The sequence below is a fragment of the Zonotrichia leucophrys genome, chromosome 8 (assembly GCF_028769735.1).
Source record: "Zonotrichia leucophrys gambelii isolate GWCS_2022_RI chromosome 8, RI_Zleu_2.0, whole genome shotgun sequence".
Classification (NCBI taxonomy): Eukaryota; Metazoa; Chordata; class Aves; order Passeriformes; family Passerellidae; genus Zonotrichia; species Zonotrichia leucophrys.
Window position 1 is genome coordinate 4,792,131 of NC_088178.1, and position 21,068 is coordinate 4,813,198.

The window sequence follows — 21,068 nt, forward strand, 5'->3', positions numbered from 1 at the left end:
TATTTCCAATTCTATAAATATATCAGTGACAGTTCTTTCCAGATCTAGTTTGGTTTTATTTCATGATAGATAACACATCATTTCAGAAAACAGGTAACATTTTGCTGATTAGGAGTGCAACAGTGCTGCTGGATGGGATCCTCATCACGGCTCATTAGGGTACTTGCCTCATCTTAGCTGTTCTTCATTATTAACTTTGGGGACTGCAGGAATACTTGAGAAAACACCAGTTATTTGTTGGGAACTGTAAACTTTGTGAGGTCACCCACAACAGGCTGTCAGTGCAAAGAGATTTTACCAAGGATTTTTTAATTTTTTCTTGAATACAACACTTCAATCCCTGCCTTTTCTTCTATCCTGCAGGTTTGATTTGCCAGTGGCATGATGAAGGGAAGGACTTGTTGGATTTCTGCTCAACCATCTGCAGACTGGTTGGGGCACTCAACTTACCCCGTGGAGGGTCAGCAACCCTGCTTGTGCAGCATCCCTTTGGCTTCTAAAAAACCCTGCTATTTACATGGGGTTAAAAAGCACTTTCTGCCATGACTGCCTATAAAATAGCTTGGCTCGAACCTACTATATATATATTTATTTTAAGTATATCCCTAAATACTTGATCTCTGAACTAGCAATACAGTCCCCTTCATAACTGCTTTGTTGGTGCTTTTCCAAAAGGTATTTTGTTTCTGGAGCAGGAAAAGTTGGAGACAGTTGATGATAGTGACACTTCCCCCACTGCCACCTTACACACACACACAAAGACACACTCTTCCCTAAAGCCTCTGAATTTTAAACCCACTTCAGCCTTTACCACCCAGAGAATTTTTGGTCAATGCATCCCATGATTCACTATAAACACAGTTTGTTTTCATAGTGCTACCTTCTTTCTTTTTTTTTTTTTTTTTGTTTTTTGTTTGTTTGTTTGTTTTGGTTGTTTGGGTTTTTTTGAAACAGTGAGCAATTATACAGAGTTCTCCCCCAGGACAATCCCAGCCTCCCAGATTTCTCAAACTCCCCTGTACCTTAATCCTCTTTTCTAAGCTGGAAATCCTAGAGACTAACTCTCCCTTTGCCATTCCTCAGAATTCCTTGCAGCTGTGCTACCATGGACTAGTCACAGCTGGGGTTCAAGGTCTAGGCACATCATGGAGATGATTTCCAATAATACTATTATTATTTTTATAATTACTAATATCTCAACACTTTTTGGTAAGCCATGGCTCCTTAAACTACCATTTCTATAAGGTCATGTACAGAAACCCAAAATTGCCTGACAATTCATTTGTCATTGTATGAAAAGCAAGACCTGCTTTTCTTCAGAATTATTATTTACATTTAATCTCTTGAATTTCATCTGCCCGTGGGAATCCAAATCTTTCCCAAAACAAATTATCAGCAGGTATTCTTCACATACAACACATTTCAAATGTCTCTATACCATTGTAAAGAATTTTCATCTTGATACAATTTATTTTTAAACAAAATCACTACCGTTATTACAAAAGTACTTCGTTATGATTTTTATTTTCAAATTACAGCCATTACTAATGCAACAAATTTCATAAAAATAAGATGATCACTGAAGTCCAATTGTATCAATGACCAACCATCACAGACATACTTTTCCCAAAAAAAGGGGGGAAGTGGACAAAACTTCCAGCAGCATTTAAGCAATAACCTTCCTGTTCCACCATTAGAACCAGAGGAAACACAACAGACAGATAAATTATCTCCATAAACCCCATCCAAAATACTGATTCACCAGCAAAATAGAATTTCTTTAGTTAGCAACATTTACAAACACAATCAGAGGCAAATGTTTCAGCCCAACAGGAGAACTTATCTGTCACTGATGCTCTTGCCAAGACACCTGAAATGTGGTGAACAAGGTACAGCAATCCTTCTTTCAGACACAATGAAATGCAGCCTGAGTACATCTCAGACTGGATGCAGTTCCCTTCAAGGACATGACCTTTCCAATACTCCAAAAAAGTTTTTGCACAAGTCAAGTGAAGAACACAGCTACAAACCAGCAAAACTGGATTGAAAACTCAAATTTAAAACTGAACTTCCAAAATTCAAAAGCCAGAGATCAAGTAAAGCACAGCCAGAAAATGGAAATAATGAATTGGTTAGAAGCTCCCAAAGTAAGAGATCACAGAAAATATGGGAGTCCTGAGTTGAAAAATCAAAAACCTTGAACATAATTTCATTATGTCAGCATGTAGCTCTGCTTACATGTGTTAGATTTCTTTCTTTTCTGTAAGGCAGCATGAGATAATTGCCTGAACAATATCAAATATCCAGTATTACAGGGAAAGCAGTTTTGGATAAACACCCTGTATTTACAGCCTGTGTTTGCCAGCTTAGCTTTGGTAATTTCAGCACGTGCTTACAACTTATCCAGCCTGAGCCACAAACGGTCCCCAAAGCCCCTGAAATGCAGGAAAAGCTGCCACTGGAACCTTGCCTTATATGACTACTTACAGTCCTTATGTACATACAGTGGCATTAAAACTCCCAATAAAAAATGCAGTGCTTGAAAATCTACCTGATTACAATAAAGTTCTCCATATGAAGATCCTTTTGGCATGTTGAGGACACAGATGAAAACCACATTACTCTGTTCTTGACCTGATAACAACTCATTACTCACAGCATATAGATCTCTCTAATTTAATTACAATAAATTTCCGTACCATTAAGAACCCAGATAACCACAGCTCTGAAAAAGTCTTGCTGAGGCAGTTTAAGGCATTATTGCCTCCATCTGTCTCTCACCCCCTCTGTAGGGGATGATAGGCACATGCATAAGTTCAGCCCCACACACCAGTACCCAAAATTGGGTTTGTGCAGAGCTGCTAATGACCCCAAACAGCTGTGCCATGAGGAAATTCAGCCAGTGACTTTCCTAAAGCAGAACACAGAAATCTATCACAGAAAACATCATTTGTCCCTTTACAATTCTAAATTTAGTTGCTTCAGAAGAAGGACTTCTCCATAATACCTGCACAAGCATAAACAATGCTGGAGAGATGATACAAGGACTGGAAACCCTCACCTGGGACAGGTATTTGAAGATTTTCCTGCCTAAAGTGTATGAAATTTGAAGTAGAACATGTTTTCACAAGGAACTTGGGGCCCTCTGTTATACCTGCCCAAACCACTACCCTGTCCCTCATTTAAAATCTCAAAAAATGGACTTTTTCCACGATGACAAGAATTTGTGCTTACTGAAATAATATATAGAAGAAGGAAAAAAGAGACATTTCATTCAAAGGAAACAAAGAATAATGCTGTCAAGTTGCAGAAGTGCCCTCAGATGAGGACACTGACATCTCTGAGCTTCCCCTTCTCAAAAGCTTGGTGTTTGTCTCTTTTTCTAACACTGCCAGCTGTCAATTTTAGATTGTGAGCTTTGAGGCAGGGATGAACATCACACAAAAAAAAAGAAACTCTTTTCCCTGGTAATCACTGCACTTAGAGAAGTTTCATTTTGCTCCCAGTCACCTTTATTTTTTGTCCAGACAGAGTCACATGGTGTTTAAAATTACTCCCTGCAGCCCTGCTGTCACAGTCTGCTCCAGAGGGTTAAGGCTGGCAGCAGGCAGTGGAAGACTGGGATAAAGTCCCAAAGATTTTACTGCCTGAAATTACTTTTCCTATCCACCCATCAGTGCAGCTAAAAGCACTAAGGTTTCCTTAGATTCATCCTACCTTTCACAGTACTTGCACAAAGGAGGAGCCTAAAGAAATTCTGGATGTAAAAATGAGGGCTTTTCAGTATTTTCCCAGGGCTGCGCTGGGGCATGGAGCCATTAACAGCTTCTTCTCCATTCACATCCCACTCTCTTAGCACTTACAGCTCATGGAGCTCAGGAGATTGTCCTAATATCAGATGGGGAAAAGAATAATTTCTTTACAGAATGATTAGAAAAAAACATGTGTAGGAAGCCCCTCTTAAATACCCTTACACATTGCTTTCATGCCATCAACAATAATGGCATAAGCTTTGGTTAAAAACGCTGAGATCTATGTATAAATTCAGTACATACTCAGAAAAAATTGTATATGTCTATGTAAAATGGGGGAAAATCAGGTTTACTTGAATTCTATATTTGGTTTAGTGAAAAACATGTAATCTTTGGAAAGTGCTTCCTTTAAGCAATGTTCTAGGAAACGCTGCAAAAGACAGGAAAACACCATCTCAGTGATGCTGCCATTTCTGGAAAGGTCTGCTAATTAACTGGCACCTAGTTAACAAAGCAGTGTTTGGTTTGGCCACTCAAATGACATACATGAAAATTTGCAGTGAAAAAACCCCAACAAAATCAATCAAATTCAGCTCTTCAGTAGAAAGATGCATCCATAAGTAAAAGAGCCAGAGGGAACAGGGGGCAGGGGAGAGTCAAAGCCTTAAACTCCTCGTTTTGGTGACATGGACAATAAAAGTGGAAGATCTGCAAATCAGCTGGTCCTGGCGGATGGCTGGGGAGGCCACTGCCACCTTCAGTGACATTCTGACATTCTCACAACACCAGCCTGCTGAAACCCTGGCACTGCCCCCTGGCACACTCAGCTCCAGACCCTGGTGCTGCCCAGCGTGCTGCAACTGAGCTGGAAAGCTGCTGAAGGGATATTCCCACCCTGGAAACAGCAGAGCTTGGCCTCAGAGATACAGATCCCCAGCATCCCAACACCAACTCCTAAAAAGAAAGAATCTGTATATTTATGTGCTGTAATATGGAAAGAGAAAATGGCTCCACGTTGAAATGGAATAGCTATTGAAATAACTCATCATTAAATCTTGATTTCTAATATTGACTGCTAAGTTCATTTATTCATAAAAGGACATTTTACTGCTTTTGCTGAATGTAAAAACTACGTGTACTCACGGTATTTCATTGTCAGACACTAATGAATAAAAATTAATCAAAAAAACAGTAAACCCACTATTTTTAAAAGGTCTTACTACTACCTGTGAAAGGCAGGTCAATAAAGCAACTTTTCCCAACTTTTCAACAGAGGAAGCACAAAAATAAAACTTGCATAGTACCTCATACTTTATCAGGTATAATTATAAAATGGATTCTTAAGAAGCAACAGGGAAATAATTTGTTACTATAAGACAATAAGCAAACTTTAAAAGATATAAATGTGGTTTTTATCACTATAGTTCTCTTTCCTGTTAAAGAATAGTACTTTAAGAAGAAATTTACTTAGCCAGAAAATAAGGGAGCACATAGAATTTAGTGAAGAAAAAATACTTCTCTGGTAGTTTTGCTGCCATTACACAGTTTTTTTTGACTTTTCCTTAGGCTGCAGACATGAGGTTCCAAAAATGGTAAGGTAATTGACCTTGACATTGCCCCTGATATGCTGCAAACACAAGCATTCCAGAGAAATGTAACAGCACAACATCATCTACCTGCCTAAAGGAGTTTTTTGTATCTATATTTATATTTATTTTATCAGGCATATAGCTTCATTTTATTTTTGTTTAGTATTTTACATCTCATTCCTTTTCATTACCTGTCTTATCAACAATGATTATTTTCACATCAACTTCTTTAGTTGGTGTCTGGTCTCCTATTTACCAGGTATTTCATAAATCATAAAGAACCTCAGGCACATGGAAGTGGGAACCAGCTTTAAAGGCACCATTGCTTAATTAAGTTTTCCTACAAGAAAATGCAGCTTTATATAATGGCAGAACAAAAATCAAAAGTGACAGATTGGGTGACTGGAATTTCTGTGACTTTTTTAATCCATTAAAATGCCCAGCCTTCTAATTCTGGAAGAGAATTTGGCACCAGCTGGAATCCTCAGACAGCATTAGTAAACAGTAATAAAATGTCCCTCAAATAAAAATTTTAAATCATCAGTTTAGAAAACACTACCATAAAATGAAACACACATATTAAATGGAAAGATTCACGTGACTGACCAGGTCAAATCCTGTCACCTGGGAAACAGAAAGAAGAAAAGCAACTTAAATCTGCTAAGGATTTCATTTGACAGGTTCCGGGAGACTAATAAATAATAGGGTGAAATATGACTTTACAGCAGCTGAAATTCAGAGTCCAGGGAAGTAAATTAGTGTTCCTGCACCAACAACATGAAGCCAGTGCTCAACAAACCAAAAAACTCTTAAAAGAGGGTGAAGAACCTTGGAACTTACAAGCTGGTTCCAGGGCATTGGATTTCTCTCATATTCTCTCCCTCCAAGAACAGCCTGAGGAAAAAAGGCAACCTCTGGTTCCACCTGACAATTCCACACACTAAACATGATGGCAAAGAGGAACAGATTGCTGACTGTGCCCCTCGGGGTGAGCAAACTTTGAGGTACAGCCCCTGAGGCCAAGCCCTAGCCCTGACCCACCATTTTCAGGCAATAAACCTTGAAGTAGCTGCACATCAACTGCACTTGCTGACGTCACACAAACAGGGTTCAACAAAGGCACAACTGAGTTTGCTCAGGTGTTTGACACATCTGGAGTTACAGCATCACAGTCACAACACATCTGCTGCCCACAGCCTGGCCTCACTAAATGTCAGTTTGACTTTAAGCACCTGCTAGAACTTTCCTTAGATTCCAGGAGGTCCCATAGAAACCTGTCACCAGAAACACCAATGAAAATCAGAAGCTCTGAGTGGTCAGCTCTGGAGCACAGATATAAAACGACTTTACTGGTAAGAAACCAGCCCTGGGAATTGTGAGAAATAAGACAGTTCGTTGCTCCTTGTCTAAGCCTCGCTTGGAAAAAAAACAGACAAAAAAAAAGACAAAACTAAACGAATCCAAGTCATGTTTATAGGAAGAGTTGGGGTTACACAACCATACAGAGCAGCAGTGAGCCAAAAGAGCCTCCTGAAATAAACATGAACTTGGCAAAAGAAGGCAGCAATTACATTCCTGTAGACATGGAGCATTATGAGATCCATGCAAAGGACACTACTAATTTTTCCCAAATACCTGTGAGACCTGGGTGTCAGCAACAGCTCAGCTCAAGGAATGTTTCAATGAATCTACTTTGAAAATGTAGAATGCCAGAAACCAGAATATGAACGTTTTAGACATCAAGTAAGCAGCTTTGACATTTGGATTTGAAATAGTTCACTCAAGTCCTAACCCAAAAGGACTTTCCCAGACAACAGAGTGTAACATCAGGGAACTAACGCCAAGGCTGAGTTTGATTGACATAATACTACTTTATTCCATTGTTTCAACTTTCTTACAGGTTAAAAAAAATATGTATAGGGGTTCAGAACCACCTCAACAGAACAAAGAGTACAGTATCAAGGGAGCTCTAGAGTCAAACCACAAGTGTGCACACGTGGTCAGCTTTCATTACAAAAAGTAATAGGCACAATCTTTACATACGCATTTTGGTGAAAGAAGGAATAATAGTGCAGTGTTAAAAGACACCAATTATCAATAATTGGGCCTTTTTTAAAAGCCAATAACCATCTAAGAAAATTACATTTGGTTCAAAGTTATAATTTAAATATTGTATTGATTGGCATGCATCTGAACCCCTGGCAATTTATTACACAAACCTTATGTGTGCCCTTGCAAAATCAAAAAGATTTCATCAGTGAACCTGAAAGTCAGTTCAGTACAAAAGGACATACCAAAGCTCTCAGCCTGTATTTAACACCAAACTGTTCTGTTTACCTCCTCTGAGAACACTTGTCTAACAAAGAGCTGCACAGAAGTATTTATCTTAAAGCAAGGGTAAATTTTTTGATCCTGTAGCATTGACCTACGCCATGTGCTATGAAAACATTAGGCACAGACCACAATTTATGTTTTCTCTTAAAAAAATACAGTATGTGCAAGTGGAGGTTCACACAACAGACTGACAGCTACAACAGTAAGCTCTTTAGATTTCCCAAAGAAAAGGGTCAGTTATTTTTAATTTTCTAAGCAGTGCTGCACACTGCTGTGTGCCATTATCATATCTGCATTAGGAGCACCTGTGGAACCAGTGAGGAAAAACTTCAGTACACCCTAAAGGACACTACACAGACTCTGTGTGCTGACTGAAATGGGTCAAGAGAGTGAACAACTGGGGAAATCATTGGACATGGGCAGCTGCAGCCAGCCAGGGAGGGCCATTGCATTCTACAGAAAGAATGGTTTGGAATTCAGGTAACCTCACAGGTGCTCTCAAACTCACTCACCTGCAGACAATGGAATAGAGGGATGCACAGCATGGGAAGAAAGGGGAAATGAGAGGGAGAGCTTCTGTGTAAGTTGTACCACAAGGCGCCAGTTTATCCCAAAGCGTCATCATGCCCAGGGCAGGGTTTATGCACTGCAGATTTTTTGTACAACTGAAATTGTACAATATGTGAGCAAAGGTAGAGCTGATTATTACCTGCAGTATCTACTACAGTCCTCAAGTATATAATTTACTGATAGCTGCATACTGTGGTGTTGATTGCTTCCTCTTAAATGCATTAAAATCTGAAGGCTACAGTATACTGTGACACAAAGACAACTTGTCTACGAGGGGGAAAATGTAAGATAGTAACTAACTAATTTGTTTTATGAGGAACCTCCTCTGATGTGCTAGTTACTTCATGCCCTTTAGAAGATTTTCATTTCTGACTTTCTTCATCATCTCTCTTGACTTGTTCTCCTGACAATTTCACAGGAGTTCAGTGACCCTTCTTACAGCTGCCTTTGCTTTTTCCACCAGGATCCCTTTTAAATTCACTCTTAACACCACGGCAAGCTGTTCAAGTAAACATTTCTCTCTGGCAAGTTTCCAGACACCACAAATACTATCAAAACTCCGCATTTGATTACATGCACCAGTTTTCTTTAAATGGAGCAGGAATTAGCCCGTTTCCTTGGCTTAGGGTCCCGTACATCCCTGTCTTTTAAACACACACAAGATGAACATATTGTCTCTGACAGTCTCCGCAGTCCCAGCCTGAAAACGCTGTTGGAGAGGCTATAGATCACACAGTTGCAGAAACTATTGCTTATAGCAAGCCACGTAGTTAGGAAGGAGAGTGCTGGGTTCTCCAACACCCTGGAGCTCTCCAGCAGAAAGTATATGATATAAGGGAGCCAGAGCACGTAGAAGACGCTGGTTATCCGGAACAGAACCATGGCATAGCGGCGGTCGGGGCTGTGCCCAGCCTCCCCAGCAGCATCCCCCTCGTGGTTAGGAAACCGAGCTCTGCGGTCACTGATCTCTTTGGTGTGCTGCCGGCAGATTTTAAAGATGTGGAAATAGGTGAAACATATGACAAAGGCAGCAGGAGCGTAGAGTAAGCACACAATAAAGCCAGTAAAGTAGGCATTAGTTAGCCAGGAGGTAGCACACCATTCAAAAATATCACCGTGGTAACCAGGTTTTCCCCAACCAAAAAAAGAAGGCAAGAAGATCAGGCAAGAGTATATCCAGATGAGACTGATGCAGATTCTCAAGCGACAAGGTGTGACCAGTTGGTTATAGGAGAGGGGCTTTGTTATAGCGAGATAGCGATCCACACTGATGCAAGCAAGACATGCCATAGAGACGCTTTTGAGCACAGAGATGATGTATCCAAAAACTTGACAAGTCAAGGACTCGTGGACACCTGTTGAGTAGTGGAGCAGTGACAAAGTAGGAACCAAGCAGCTGACTCCAACAAAAAGATCAGCATAGGCCATGGTCTGAATAAAGTAGCTTGTGGTGTAATGATGCAGGAGTGGAGCACAGTGGAAAACAAATATCACAGTTAAGTTACCCGCAATAATTAAAAACGTCAGCAAGACAATAACGACTGTCTCAAGGATACAGATGTCAACTGCATTGTAGTGACCAAATCCAAGAGGGCAGGAGAGGTGCTCAGATATGTTCATAACACTACTGCTCATATTCAGAGTCCTCCATTCAATCCATCGGGACTGGTTCATGTTTTGTGCTTAGGGAACAGTGCAATCTGAGCCTTAGTGAGCAGGTGACCTGCTGAACAGCAGCTAAACTCTGCTTCAGCGCCTCACGGTCTCTCCTTGCAGACACTGCCAGTGCTTACATGGGAGAGGATTAGAGTCCCATGGCTGTTGATGCCTCCTCAGCATCAGTGCATCACCTCTGGCACACCTTGGCTTGAAGGAAAGAACGAAAGAAAGAAAGAGAGAAAGAAAGAAAAGAAAAACAAAAGCCAGAAAGAGAAAGGCCACTGATCAGCTCCTCCAGTGCTCTTGACCCATCTTTAGCAAACACAAGGCACTTCTAAAACAAACAGAAATAAAAACTGACAAAAGAGACACATTCATTTCCCAGGGAAGGAGGGGGGGGGAAATCTCTGACTTATTTTCCTGAGAAAGTCGTTTACTTTGGAATATACTGGGGAGAGGAAGGGAAGGAGGAACCTCAGTACAGCTCAGGTTTCCTGGACCAGCAGTTACTGGAGATAATCTTTATGTCTTAGTTTAAATCACAGACTGACTGGAGATTAAAGGAAAAAGTTCATCCTCTAATGCTGTCATTTCTTGTTCGATTCAGAAGATGGTACTCTATCTTACCCATGCTATTCATTGGAAAGGTAAGGAAAACATCTTTGTCAAGGTTAATTCCAATAGACTCACCACTATTTGGGTATGAATAATGAATTTTATTTAGAGGGAGACAGGTGGGGGGGATGAAGGAGATTTGTCCTCTGGCTCCCAAGAAAGAAAACATACATCTCACATACAATGAGGAAGATCATATCTATTCATTTAAAAATGAAAATAATTTAAAAATAGATTTTGGAGGCTCATGTCAATATTTACAGTTCCTTTAAACAGTTATAGTCCATTACAATTACAAATGCCAGAATCATAATTCCGTGTCCCCACAGACAAAATAAAAACTCTTGAATTTCATTTCAGCAATGGCAATTTAAAAGAATCATCTTTAGAAACTCTGCCATATCTACTACAGTGGATCAACACCCAGGAGTTCATAGGTATATCCATGATATTGCTCACCTCTGTAGCAACAACTGAATCATTTCACAAAACCCCACACAACGAGCTCAGAAACTTCCATCTGCATTCTGCTGGGAAGCTAATGAAATGCTGATTTGACTAGAAAAGCTGCCATTGTTTACTACTCCATTATTCTGTTGCTCAGCTTCATCTTCTCAGGGGTTTAAGGTTTCTATATTTATTAGATGATCTGCATAATAAATAGTTGCTTAAAAAATTGTTCTTCTATTTGCAGAACATTACCTTGTTCATTTTATTCACAGCTATGGAGACAGAAAACATTAAAAGCATCTTCTGTGTTCAGTTTTAAGTAAATGCTTGATTAGTTCAGGAATCATTAGGCAGGTAATTAAATGTATACAATCTTGTTTTTTTGAAAGGCCCCAAAAACGTTAAAACCATCATTAATCCTAGAGTTCCTGAGACTAGAAGACCAGCAGTGAAAATTAATGAATCCACATAAAATCATCTCCAAGGTCATTCAGCTGGCATTTGCTTTAAGTCTCTTTAAAAAGTACCAGGATCTCTCAGATGTTTCTGATAGTCCTTGTCGTGTCTTCAGGACGAATTTCAGACACTAGAAAAGCCAAATGTTCAATTCTGTCGCAGCACTTTGAGAGAAAGCATTCTTTTTGGAGTTAATTTCCTGTCGTGCACCGCCACGCTGTACAGAAAGTCCTTTCAGATTTTATAATATCCCCGAATATTTCCGCCTATTCGCTCCCTTTGTCTATAAGCAACAGAGCACGTACAAAAACCACTCGTTTCTCCAATTCCCTGCTAAAGCAATAGAGAAGCTTTCTCACCTACACGCATCCGCTATGTCCAATACTTGTCAGAGAGTCAGCGCTGGTACCGCGGTGCGGCTGGAGCGGCTGCCGCTGCCTCCCCGCTCCCCCCGTGCGATCACTGCCTGCACCTGAGCCCGCTCCTCCTCCTCCTCCTCCTCCTCCCCGCCGCAGCCCGCCGGGCGCTGGAGCGGTGCCGGCCGCTCCCCTCCCTGCTCCTGGCACATCCAATGGCGCCGCCGCTGGCACCGGGAGCAGCAATGGGAACGGGAACGGCACCGGCGAGCCCGGGCACCGGGAACAGGAACAGCAACGGGAGCGGGCACCGGCAGCGGCAATGGGAACGGCACCGGGAACCGCGCAGGATCCACCGAGCCCGGTACCCGCAGTTCCCGAATCGCTCCGGGTGCTTCAGGAGAACCCCAACACGCCCCTCCTAGAGAGATGTGCATACATAATCCGGACATAACCTCATAAACTACCGTCATCGCCCCACTGAAATTGTTTGCTAAAATAATCACGTGTTATTCATTGGGCACTCACCTTTCGAGGACCACCTCTGAGGCTTAGCTTGGTAAAGTATCTGCTACAGTGCCACACACATTTTCTAGTCTCCCTTATAATTACATCCCGAAATTAATTACTTCCAAACTTAACACATATATGTTACAAAACTCACCTCTACCAATTTTTGATACTGTACCAGTATTATCACTACCCTAATAGCTTCAACATCCGTTTAAATACAAATACTTGTAACACATAATTTTTCAATTAACTAAGCTCTCTACTCCTGCAAACAGATGCAGCTATTCCCTGATTAAGTACTCAGAACTTTTGGTTACTTTGTGCTTCCTACAAATAAATCCAGTCACAGAAGTACAAGCATCAAAGTTATCTTACAGACACTCCATGCATCCTCAGACACTGAAACAGCAAATTTGAATACCAAAACACCAACCACAGAACAGCATTTTGGGCTATTGACCAGCAGAAGATGTGTCTTGGATGCTTTAACCAAACAAGTCATTGGAAACTACAGTGATTTAAGTCCTTCTAGCTCCATGGCAAACCAAAGGCAAAATTTTAATAACCTTTTCCTGAGTTAACATCTTGTATTTCGAGTATTGCCTGGAGCCAGAGTCCAAGTCTGAATGACAAGTCTGTAGCAATGTGAGGCAGCACAAACTGCAGCAGTGTAGTTTGCAGCAAGGGCATGTGATCCTTCCAAGTCTTCTAGCAGAGGATTTAAGAAAAAATTAAACTATCTCCGATACTTCAGAATAGTAAATGGCTGTAACAACAGACTTAATGACTAAATTTAGACCCTGAGCACAGCTTTAAGCCCCAGTTATCCATACCAGAGTAGAACAAGAGGGAGCAATTTTTATTCCTTCTCTTCCCACTCCTCCTGTAGGGGAGGAGGACGAGAACAGACAGCGTGCACAGGCATGGCAGTGACCAGCACTTCTCCTTAGGGCAGATCGTGCTTAGCACCAGGCATGTGAACAGCCAAAACACCTTAAAATGGACATTAGGGAGCCCAAAGGTACACAGGGGCATGAGATAAGCGAAGGTACAGCCTGACAAAGCAGATTACAGGAACTCTGTGCTCAGTACATCCTGCTCCACACAGATTTAAGGACTGGTAACTATTTAAGCTTCCAGATGTCACAGTGACCATCGAGTCACCTTGGTGTCAGGTCAGCCCCAGCTGGTGCCTGCTGTGTGTGCCCAGAGTGCTCAGCTCTGAGAACAAGCACTCCTGGCAGCCATATGTTTCAGGTTTGCTAGGAGAAGTCCAGGCTCCGCTGAGCAAATAACAGTAAAATCAATGGCAACCTCTGCTGGCTGGTTCTAGACACAGGTAAAATGTGTGCTCTAGAGAAATTTTAACTGAAGGGACAAAGGGGTTCAAAAGCAGGGAAGTTTGACTTCTTTGGGAATATAAGCAGTCTTCCTTCATCTCCTTCACTTTTTCAAAAAAAACAGTCATGCTGCCAGCGGCTTTATCACCTCAGCCACTCGCTGTAAACTGCACCATGCTCACAGCACTAAGTTGTACTGTTTTATGTATGTTTAGAGGAATATATATAAGTGAAATATATTTAAGTGAAAATTAATCAGAAATCAGCTAGTCCTGATGAAACTATGCAGTTACAGAGGGAATTTTACAAAATATAGCAATACCAGACTGTTGTATCAGAGACAGGACGTTAAAAGCCCTACGGCAAGTTTTTAATTTGGAGATTAGGGGCACATTTGGGCCTCTGGCAGGGTTATAAATAAAACCTGTTTCAGGATTTTTTCTAATTTGTGTTTTAAGAAAAGGAAGTGAGGAAGAGAAAAGTTCTATTGGAAAAATTGCCTTACTGTCATCAAGGCAGCATCCCACATGGTGCACATGTTTCCACAGCTGGTTACATCCAGCCGGTGGACCTGAGCACTCTTCAGACCCAACAGAAGGAGCAATTCCTCACCTTCTTTATAAATTACATCAGCTACAAACAATACAAATCACCACACAAACTAGAAGGCTCACACCATCTGATCCTGCTGAAAACAGAGGGGATGTGGCAGGAGCACAAGCTTTGTATATGCAAAGTAAGGCAATGAAAGCAGTGGTGATGTGTGACCCTGAAAGGAAACCAGATAAAGCTTTTCAGACAGAAAAAGTCCATATGGAATGAGATTTAGAAGTTCCAAGCAAGAAAACAATCTATTAGTCATTCTGTTTGGAAAGGAATAGCAATATTTGTTTGCTAAATCCTTTGTTGTAAGGAAATAAGGCTGATAGAAGCAATCCCTGCAGTGCACAAAGCAGCTTCTCAGTCACACCACTCATTTCTAGTTTGAAGTTTTCCCTTGTTAAATTATTGGATGGTCAGCTGGATTAAATGGACAAAAATAATTTCTGTAAAATCTCTCTGAAAGGCATTGATGAGAGCAAGGAGGTCGAGCTGAGTGAGGGATAAGGAACACAGTAGTTATTTATTTAGATGCAGACCTGAATGACAGTGTTGATATACATACCAGCTCATCAACTTCTATTTTTTCTGCCCAACTCTTTCATTTTTTTTTGTTATTTTACAGTATTTTTTTCTTTTATATACTTTCTCCTAAACCTAAAGTATAAAGGTGCTCCTTCAGGTTGCTTTTTTAAAAATCTTAACTACCTCTGGCATTATTTACTTTTACATGTATCTTATGGACACCCTGGTTTTGTTTTTAATGCCTCCAGAATAATTCTATTCTATAAAGCTTGCATTTGTAGTGCAGCTTAAAAGCAACAGAGAACAAAAGAAAAATCATTTGTTGCCTTAAAAATTGTGTGTGTATATGTGTGCATAGATAGGGTTTTCTACATCATATGGTGTTTGAAGTTGCTCTATGAAGTCACATTAGTGCTGTATTTAAGGCAGAAATGTGTTCTATTTGTTATTTGGAATATAAAGCCTCTTCCCCAGATCCACCCACTCCAGCTGTCTATTTAAAACCTGCTGGAGAGCTCACGCTCACACAGAACACAGGGGGACTGTGACCTCAGCGCAGGCATATGATGAGACATAACAAGTGTCTATATATTTATAAATAAACCCATTCTTTTTTCTCAAAACAAGCTTGGGCTTCTTAAACCCCTCATACTCTGTAGATACCATCTGACCCGATGTCTTGGTCCAAAGCGGGGGGACAAAATTCTAAGTCAGGTCCAACACCAAATTTAAGCCAAGTTGTGCTGGGCTCTACATTCAGCTGAGCCACGAACCTCTCCAAGGATGGAGTTTTCACACTGAGCCCCTGTTCCAATGTCTCACTCTCCCTGTAAGTCTCACCATCAGCTCAGAACTTTTCTTGCTGTGGTTTGACTCATCCTCATCAAGACTAAACACACTTGGGCCAGTGGCAAAAACCCACAAGTGTCAGCAATGAAGAAAACAGTATATTGTAGAATATGTATGAATATATATATTCTATATATAAATATACATATTCTACATATAGAACATATATTCTGAAGGAATATATATTCTATATGTAGAATATATATATCCATATATAGAATATAAGGCATATATTCATCTATAGAACAGCTGAATATATTCATATATATTCATATTTAGAATATAACACATTCTATATTTTATATTCTACATATATATAGACTATATATATTATATATATTCTATATATAGATTACTATTATATCTATATCTAATATATACAGAATGTATAGATGAATATATTCTGTAGATGAATATATTAATATATAGAATATCTATATAGAATATAGATATTCCTTCAGAATATACTGAAGGAAACAGTATATTGTAGAAACTTTTAAACCATTTCTCCACCTGCTAGTCCCATTTTTCAGTTTTGCTATCAGAGACAAGTTCCTTTCCTTCTCCCTCCCAACCTATGATCCTAAAGCATGCAATAAATCATTTTACACTGCTATGGCTCATGTAGCTGGTGCTGCAAGAAAGATCAAGAGACATCAGGTACAGCTGCAGCTCTGAAATGCAGATGCTCTTGTGGAGCCCTCACCTCCTGGTACAGGAAAAAAGTCAGCACAGGCCTTTTCTGCAAAACTGGGCTTGGCGGCAGCAGCAGAGCAGGCTCTGTAAGGTGGGGCAGAAGGGAGAGGAGTATAATCTGGTATAATCTGGAGTCAAGGGTGGGGGCAGCTCAGGAGAATGCAGCCTGATCCTCTGCTGCACTCACAGCCCAGTCCTCTTCCAGCACTGTTTCTAATGATGCAAATATTAGCCAGCATCAAACAAGTGTTAGGTAATTAGGATGCTGTGATGCAGAACAAGAAGAAATAGGCAAATAATTTTTTTTATGTCGATCAGTAGAGAGAGATGGGCATTCACATTTGCAAGTTTATTGTGCAGTCTTTTCATGCTGTTAAGCAACAATTACATCAAATGCTTCTAAAGTTTGAAACTTTCAAATTTTTCCTAATATTATTCATGTATTTAATAAATATTATGCAAGCTTTTGGAGTAAATTGCTACAATCTCCTTTTAAACATTACTGCCTGTGATCTCATGGATTATATTTCATAGCATCAAAGAATGGTTTGGGTTGGAAAGAATTTTAAAGATAATTTTGTTTCAACCCTCCCCACCAAGGGCAGGGATGCCATTCAAGGATGCATACAAAGCAAATATTTTTCTGAATTTCTGAATTCTAGCTTCCCTCAAGATAATATTGATGGTCCTACAACAAATTGAATCCACTTTACAAGCTCAATCCAGATAACAAATACCACCAAACTCCTGTGCCCTGAATCAATGGAAATAGAACGCTATGCAATAAACTATCAATCAAGAAGGGAATTTACTTCAGGGAAATGCTGTGCAGCCAACTGAATGGTGATAATTAACATTTTTCAGGAGCCAAAGAGCATTTGCTTTCAACAGCACATAAGCTACAGAAGGATGCTATTTACTGACTGACCATATATGATAAGAAGCAGCAGATAAACTTAGGATGGCACAAAAAGCAAAAATTTAAACATGTGCCCTCTGACAGTTTCATGCATGTGCCACTTACATTAAACCACCTGCTCTTCCACTAGCAGCAGTTTGAAAAAGAAAAGGAAAAGAATACTGACAAAACTTACTATCCCTTAATGCTCCCCTCTTTCAAGGGACAATTAAAATATTAAATCACAGGACAAAGCAATTAAGAGAACTGTAAATGAAGAAATGCTGAAATGTAGAGAATAGTCTGCACAGTGCAGGTAGCACTGCCCTTTCCTGTGAGAATAATTTTTTGTATTTCAAAATAATACATAAGAGATTTTAGTACTGCATTCATTCAAACCTTTTAGATACATATTTTGACATAGCTGTACTTTTATAAATACTTTGGTCTGTGTGAAGCCAGGAATTACATTCCATAGATATTGGTATTCTAAAAGCATATTTCAAGTGGGCACCAAGAAAGTATATGTTGAAAAGGATTCCAGTTGCCTGGCAGGAGCATAAGCTCAGTCAGTATTAGCAGTAATTCCATTTCAGCAGAGCTAGAATAAGAAACTTTAAAGCTATTTAAAACAAAAATTCCAAACATTGTGATCGCCTGCTTCAATTTTTCACACACTGCAAGCCAAACAGTTTTCTTAAACTACACCATGACCTTTTAAAAGGCAAGCGATTTTGATTTAATGAGTTCAACTGATGAATAATTTATCACAGCCTTAATTAGGCAGCCAACTTGTAGGGCCCATGCAAAAGCAACTACAAAGAACATGAGGACTGAACCCACATACACCTGTCCTTCAAATCCAAAAGTCTGGATGTTCCACTTCAGTCTAATTCTCTCTTCTTAGTACTCTAAGTATTTTCTTCTAGTAGTTCTTAGTGAACTGCCAGCTCTTATGTGACAAACTCACTCAGACAGCAAGAAGAGATTAAAATCCTCTCTCCCTGGATGTGGCTGGGGTTAAACCACCATAGAGCATCCTCCCAGAACATCCAGTCTAACCCAGACAGGCTGGCTGGAAACACGTGCCTGCTCACACCAACAATTTATGCTTTACTTGATTACAGAACTGACACATTCCACCCAAAACTGTTCCTTTAATAGATTTCTTTAAAAATAGTTCTTCCTCAAGGACACGAGAGGTGGCTCAGAAAAGCACTGAACAATCAGGATCATTTAGAGGATGAAGGCACAGCTCCAGCTGTTGGTAGGGGCAGAAGCAGTTCAGAACTAAAGAGCTGCTATTTGTTTTAGTGCAGGGTCTACTGGGGAGCAGGTGGTACCAACCTCAAATCCCAGTAAATCCAATTCCACTACTTCACGAGAACAAAAAAGCTAAAAATAAAGTAAATAGTGGATTTTTGAGACTATTTTAAACTAAGTGTTACTCAGGATTACTATTCTACCACATTGTGAAGAAATAGGAAAGAGGAACATGAGAAGGATATGGCACAATAACTATTTATAACCTGAAGGGTGGCACAATTTCTTTTTATGGATTTTAAGCTCAGCTTCATTTAGACAAAATCTTCCTCCCAGCTGGAAGTGCTGAAGAGGTATCACTTCTGTTCTCCTCCAGCATGGATCTAAACACACTTGCATCAATATCCATATATGAGAAAGGACAAGGAATAGCTTCCTGCTGAGAATGATCTACAGGGAAAATGTTGCCAGTAACAGTGGAAGAACATTCCTGGTAACTCACAGACATGGAATCCAGAAATGAGAGGTGTTAGGAAAATGCCAATGAAAGCAAGAATTACTGACTTACTGACTTGCCCCCTACAGCCCTGAGTTCAAAATTAGCTAATTAAAATTTATAAAGTCATCATACATCTGATAACTATTTTTCAAGATTAATGACATCTAAATACATTCAACTTCCAATAACTAGAAAATTTTGTCTTATTAGATAATGAGGACATTTATATTTATAGCCAGAAATTGGCACATGTAAAATGTTATGTGAGCTAAGAAATCATCTATTCTAGAAAAAATACCAAACCTGTTATTATCTGCCATATCTTAAAAAAACTGAAATCAAATATATACTTGATCAGAACTAGGAAGAAGTTAAATATAAAGACAACATTGATATCTACAAATCCTTTTGGAAAGAACACTATCAGGAAATGGAGAAGTCAAATCTACAGATTACATTCAAGGCCAACTTCTTTCACCAATATTAAATTCCCACATAAACCTCTCCCCTCTGCTCAAGATTATGGCTTGAAGCTGGAAATCAATCTCTTTGTTCATATATTTTAAAGATATCAAACTGCCCCAAACATGCTGAACAAAACACTGCCTCTTACTCAGTGACTTTACATACATTCTGTATATTGGAAAAAATATATTAGAAATTGTCCTCTTAACAGCTAAGGTTTTCTAATAACGCTAACTAAAAGAAACAAGAATGAGGAAAAGCAATTTTTTTACAAAGAAAGGTTTTAAACAAGTAGAAATTATTTGAAGAAAATGATTTGCATTCATTTTTCTGCCTAAGTTATGAAAATACTCAGTAGTCGGAAAAAATGCCATAGAAATGGAATAAGGCTAGATTTTAAAAAGCCTTATTTTTCAGCTAATGTTCTAACCCAAGTGCTCACAGGGGATGAGCTTTAACACATTTCCTTTCCCCCCAAGAAGGTTCTTTATAAAACAAAGCAAAAAGAAAGTAAGGGAAAATGATTACATTCAAAAAGCTACATTTTATTGTTATGGCAACTGATGTGCTAAAAATAAAGAAATAAAGTTGTTATGGCAACTAGAATTTTAAAGGCAGTCAAAAGTAGAATAATCAAACCTTCTACTGGCTTAAAATGTATCATCTATGACTCAATTTACAGGAAGAGCTTCAGAGACAAACAGAGATTGGGTTTTTTGGGGGGATTCTGCTTTAGAGATCCCAATTAGTACAATTCCAGAGAACTCTAAGGAATGCAAGGGAGCATCTCAAGGTGAGTAGAAAATTGCACATTGCAAGTTCTCACAGGAGGAAAAAACAAACACATTTTACCACTTCTCTGATGTGCAGTGACCTTACCTAGCTCCATAAAATGTACCAGAGAAGCTGTGGCTGCCCCTGGATCCCTGGAAGTGTCCATGCCCAGGCCAGACAGGGCTTGGAGCATCCTGGGCTGGTGGAAGCTCTCCCTGCCCACCACAGCAGAGAGTGGACTGAAAATGAGATATCAAGTCCCTTTCAACGCAAACCATTCTAAGATTCCATGATAAAGGTTACTTAATGATTTTAAATTAAGTACTGAAAGTTAGGAAGTACCAAAATTGATTTGTCTGAAGCAGCAGCGTTCTGTCTCTGTATGTACGGAATTTTAAAGGCACCTATGACTGCAAGATGATCGTATCTTTAAATTTCTGATACATCCTTGATGACCATTTCAGGGCTCCTAATTATACAAGCACTTTCAATCTCAGAAATCTTCTCCTATCCATTATTCCTCAGACTGTCAAAACTGCTACTTCTATTTAAAATTAACAGTACTGTGTGCTCCATGAAATATTTCAAAAGCCATACTGAGACAAGCCTTAATTAATAATAAGCAAAGTATTTAACAGATACTTCAGGAAATTATGACTAGAAACAGTAACTTGTACTGGAAATATTTGCACTTAAACCATGTAGATAGCATGTGCTAGGATCCCAGTGTAAGCTGGTATTTTAACACAGCATGCATCTTTTATTTTGGCTTCACTGCACTGAAAATTAAGGTTGCTTCTAGGAGTACTTATATCTTTTTTTGACCCAGATGAAAAGTCTCTCACCACAATCCACAAGAGCTTCC

The 21,068-nt window shown here is 39.6% G+C and overlaps 2 protein-coding genes across 6 annotated transcripts in view; both read right to left on the minus strand.

Moving 5' to 3' along the window:
* Positions 1-21,068, minus strand: part of RABGAP1L (RAB GTPase activating protein 1 like) — a 229,596-nt gene that overhangs the window by 145,351 nt on the left and 63,177 nt on the right. Inside the window, exon 1 of one of the 5 annotated variants that reach the window (XM_064719789.1) lies at positions 11,785-11,863. The exons of the other annotated variants lie outside the window; for them this stretch is intronic. The gene's annotated coding sequence lies outside the window, so the exon portion shown is untranslated. Of the gene's footprint in view, positions 1-11,784; positions 11,864-21,068 lie in introns of those variants that run through there. 5 annotated transcript variants of the gene reach the window in all.
* Positions 7,189-11,778, minus strand: GPR52 (G protein-coupled receptor 52). Its single transcript, XM_064719795.1, has 2 exons — positions 10,979-11,778; positions 7,189-10,111 (listed from the first exon to the last, which is right to left on the minus strand). Exon 2 carries the CDS (start codon positions 9,917-9,919, stop codon positions 8,834-8,836), a length of 1,086 nt encoding a protein of 361 aa, XP_064575865.1. The 5' UTR covers positions 9,920-10,111; positions 10,979-11,778; the 3' UTR covers positions 7,189-8,833.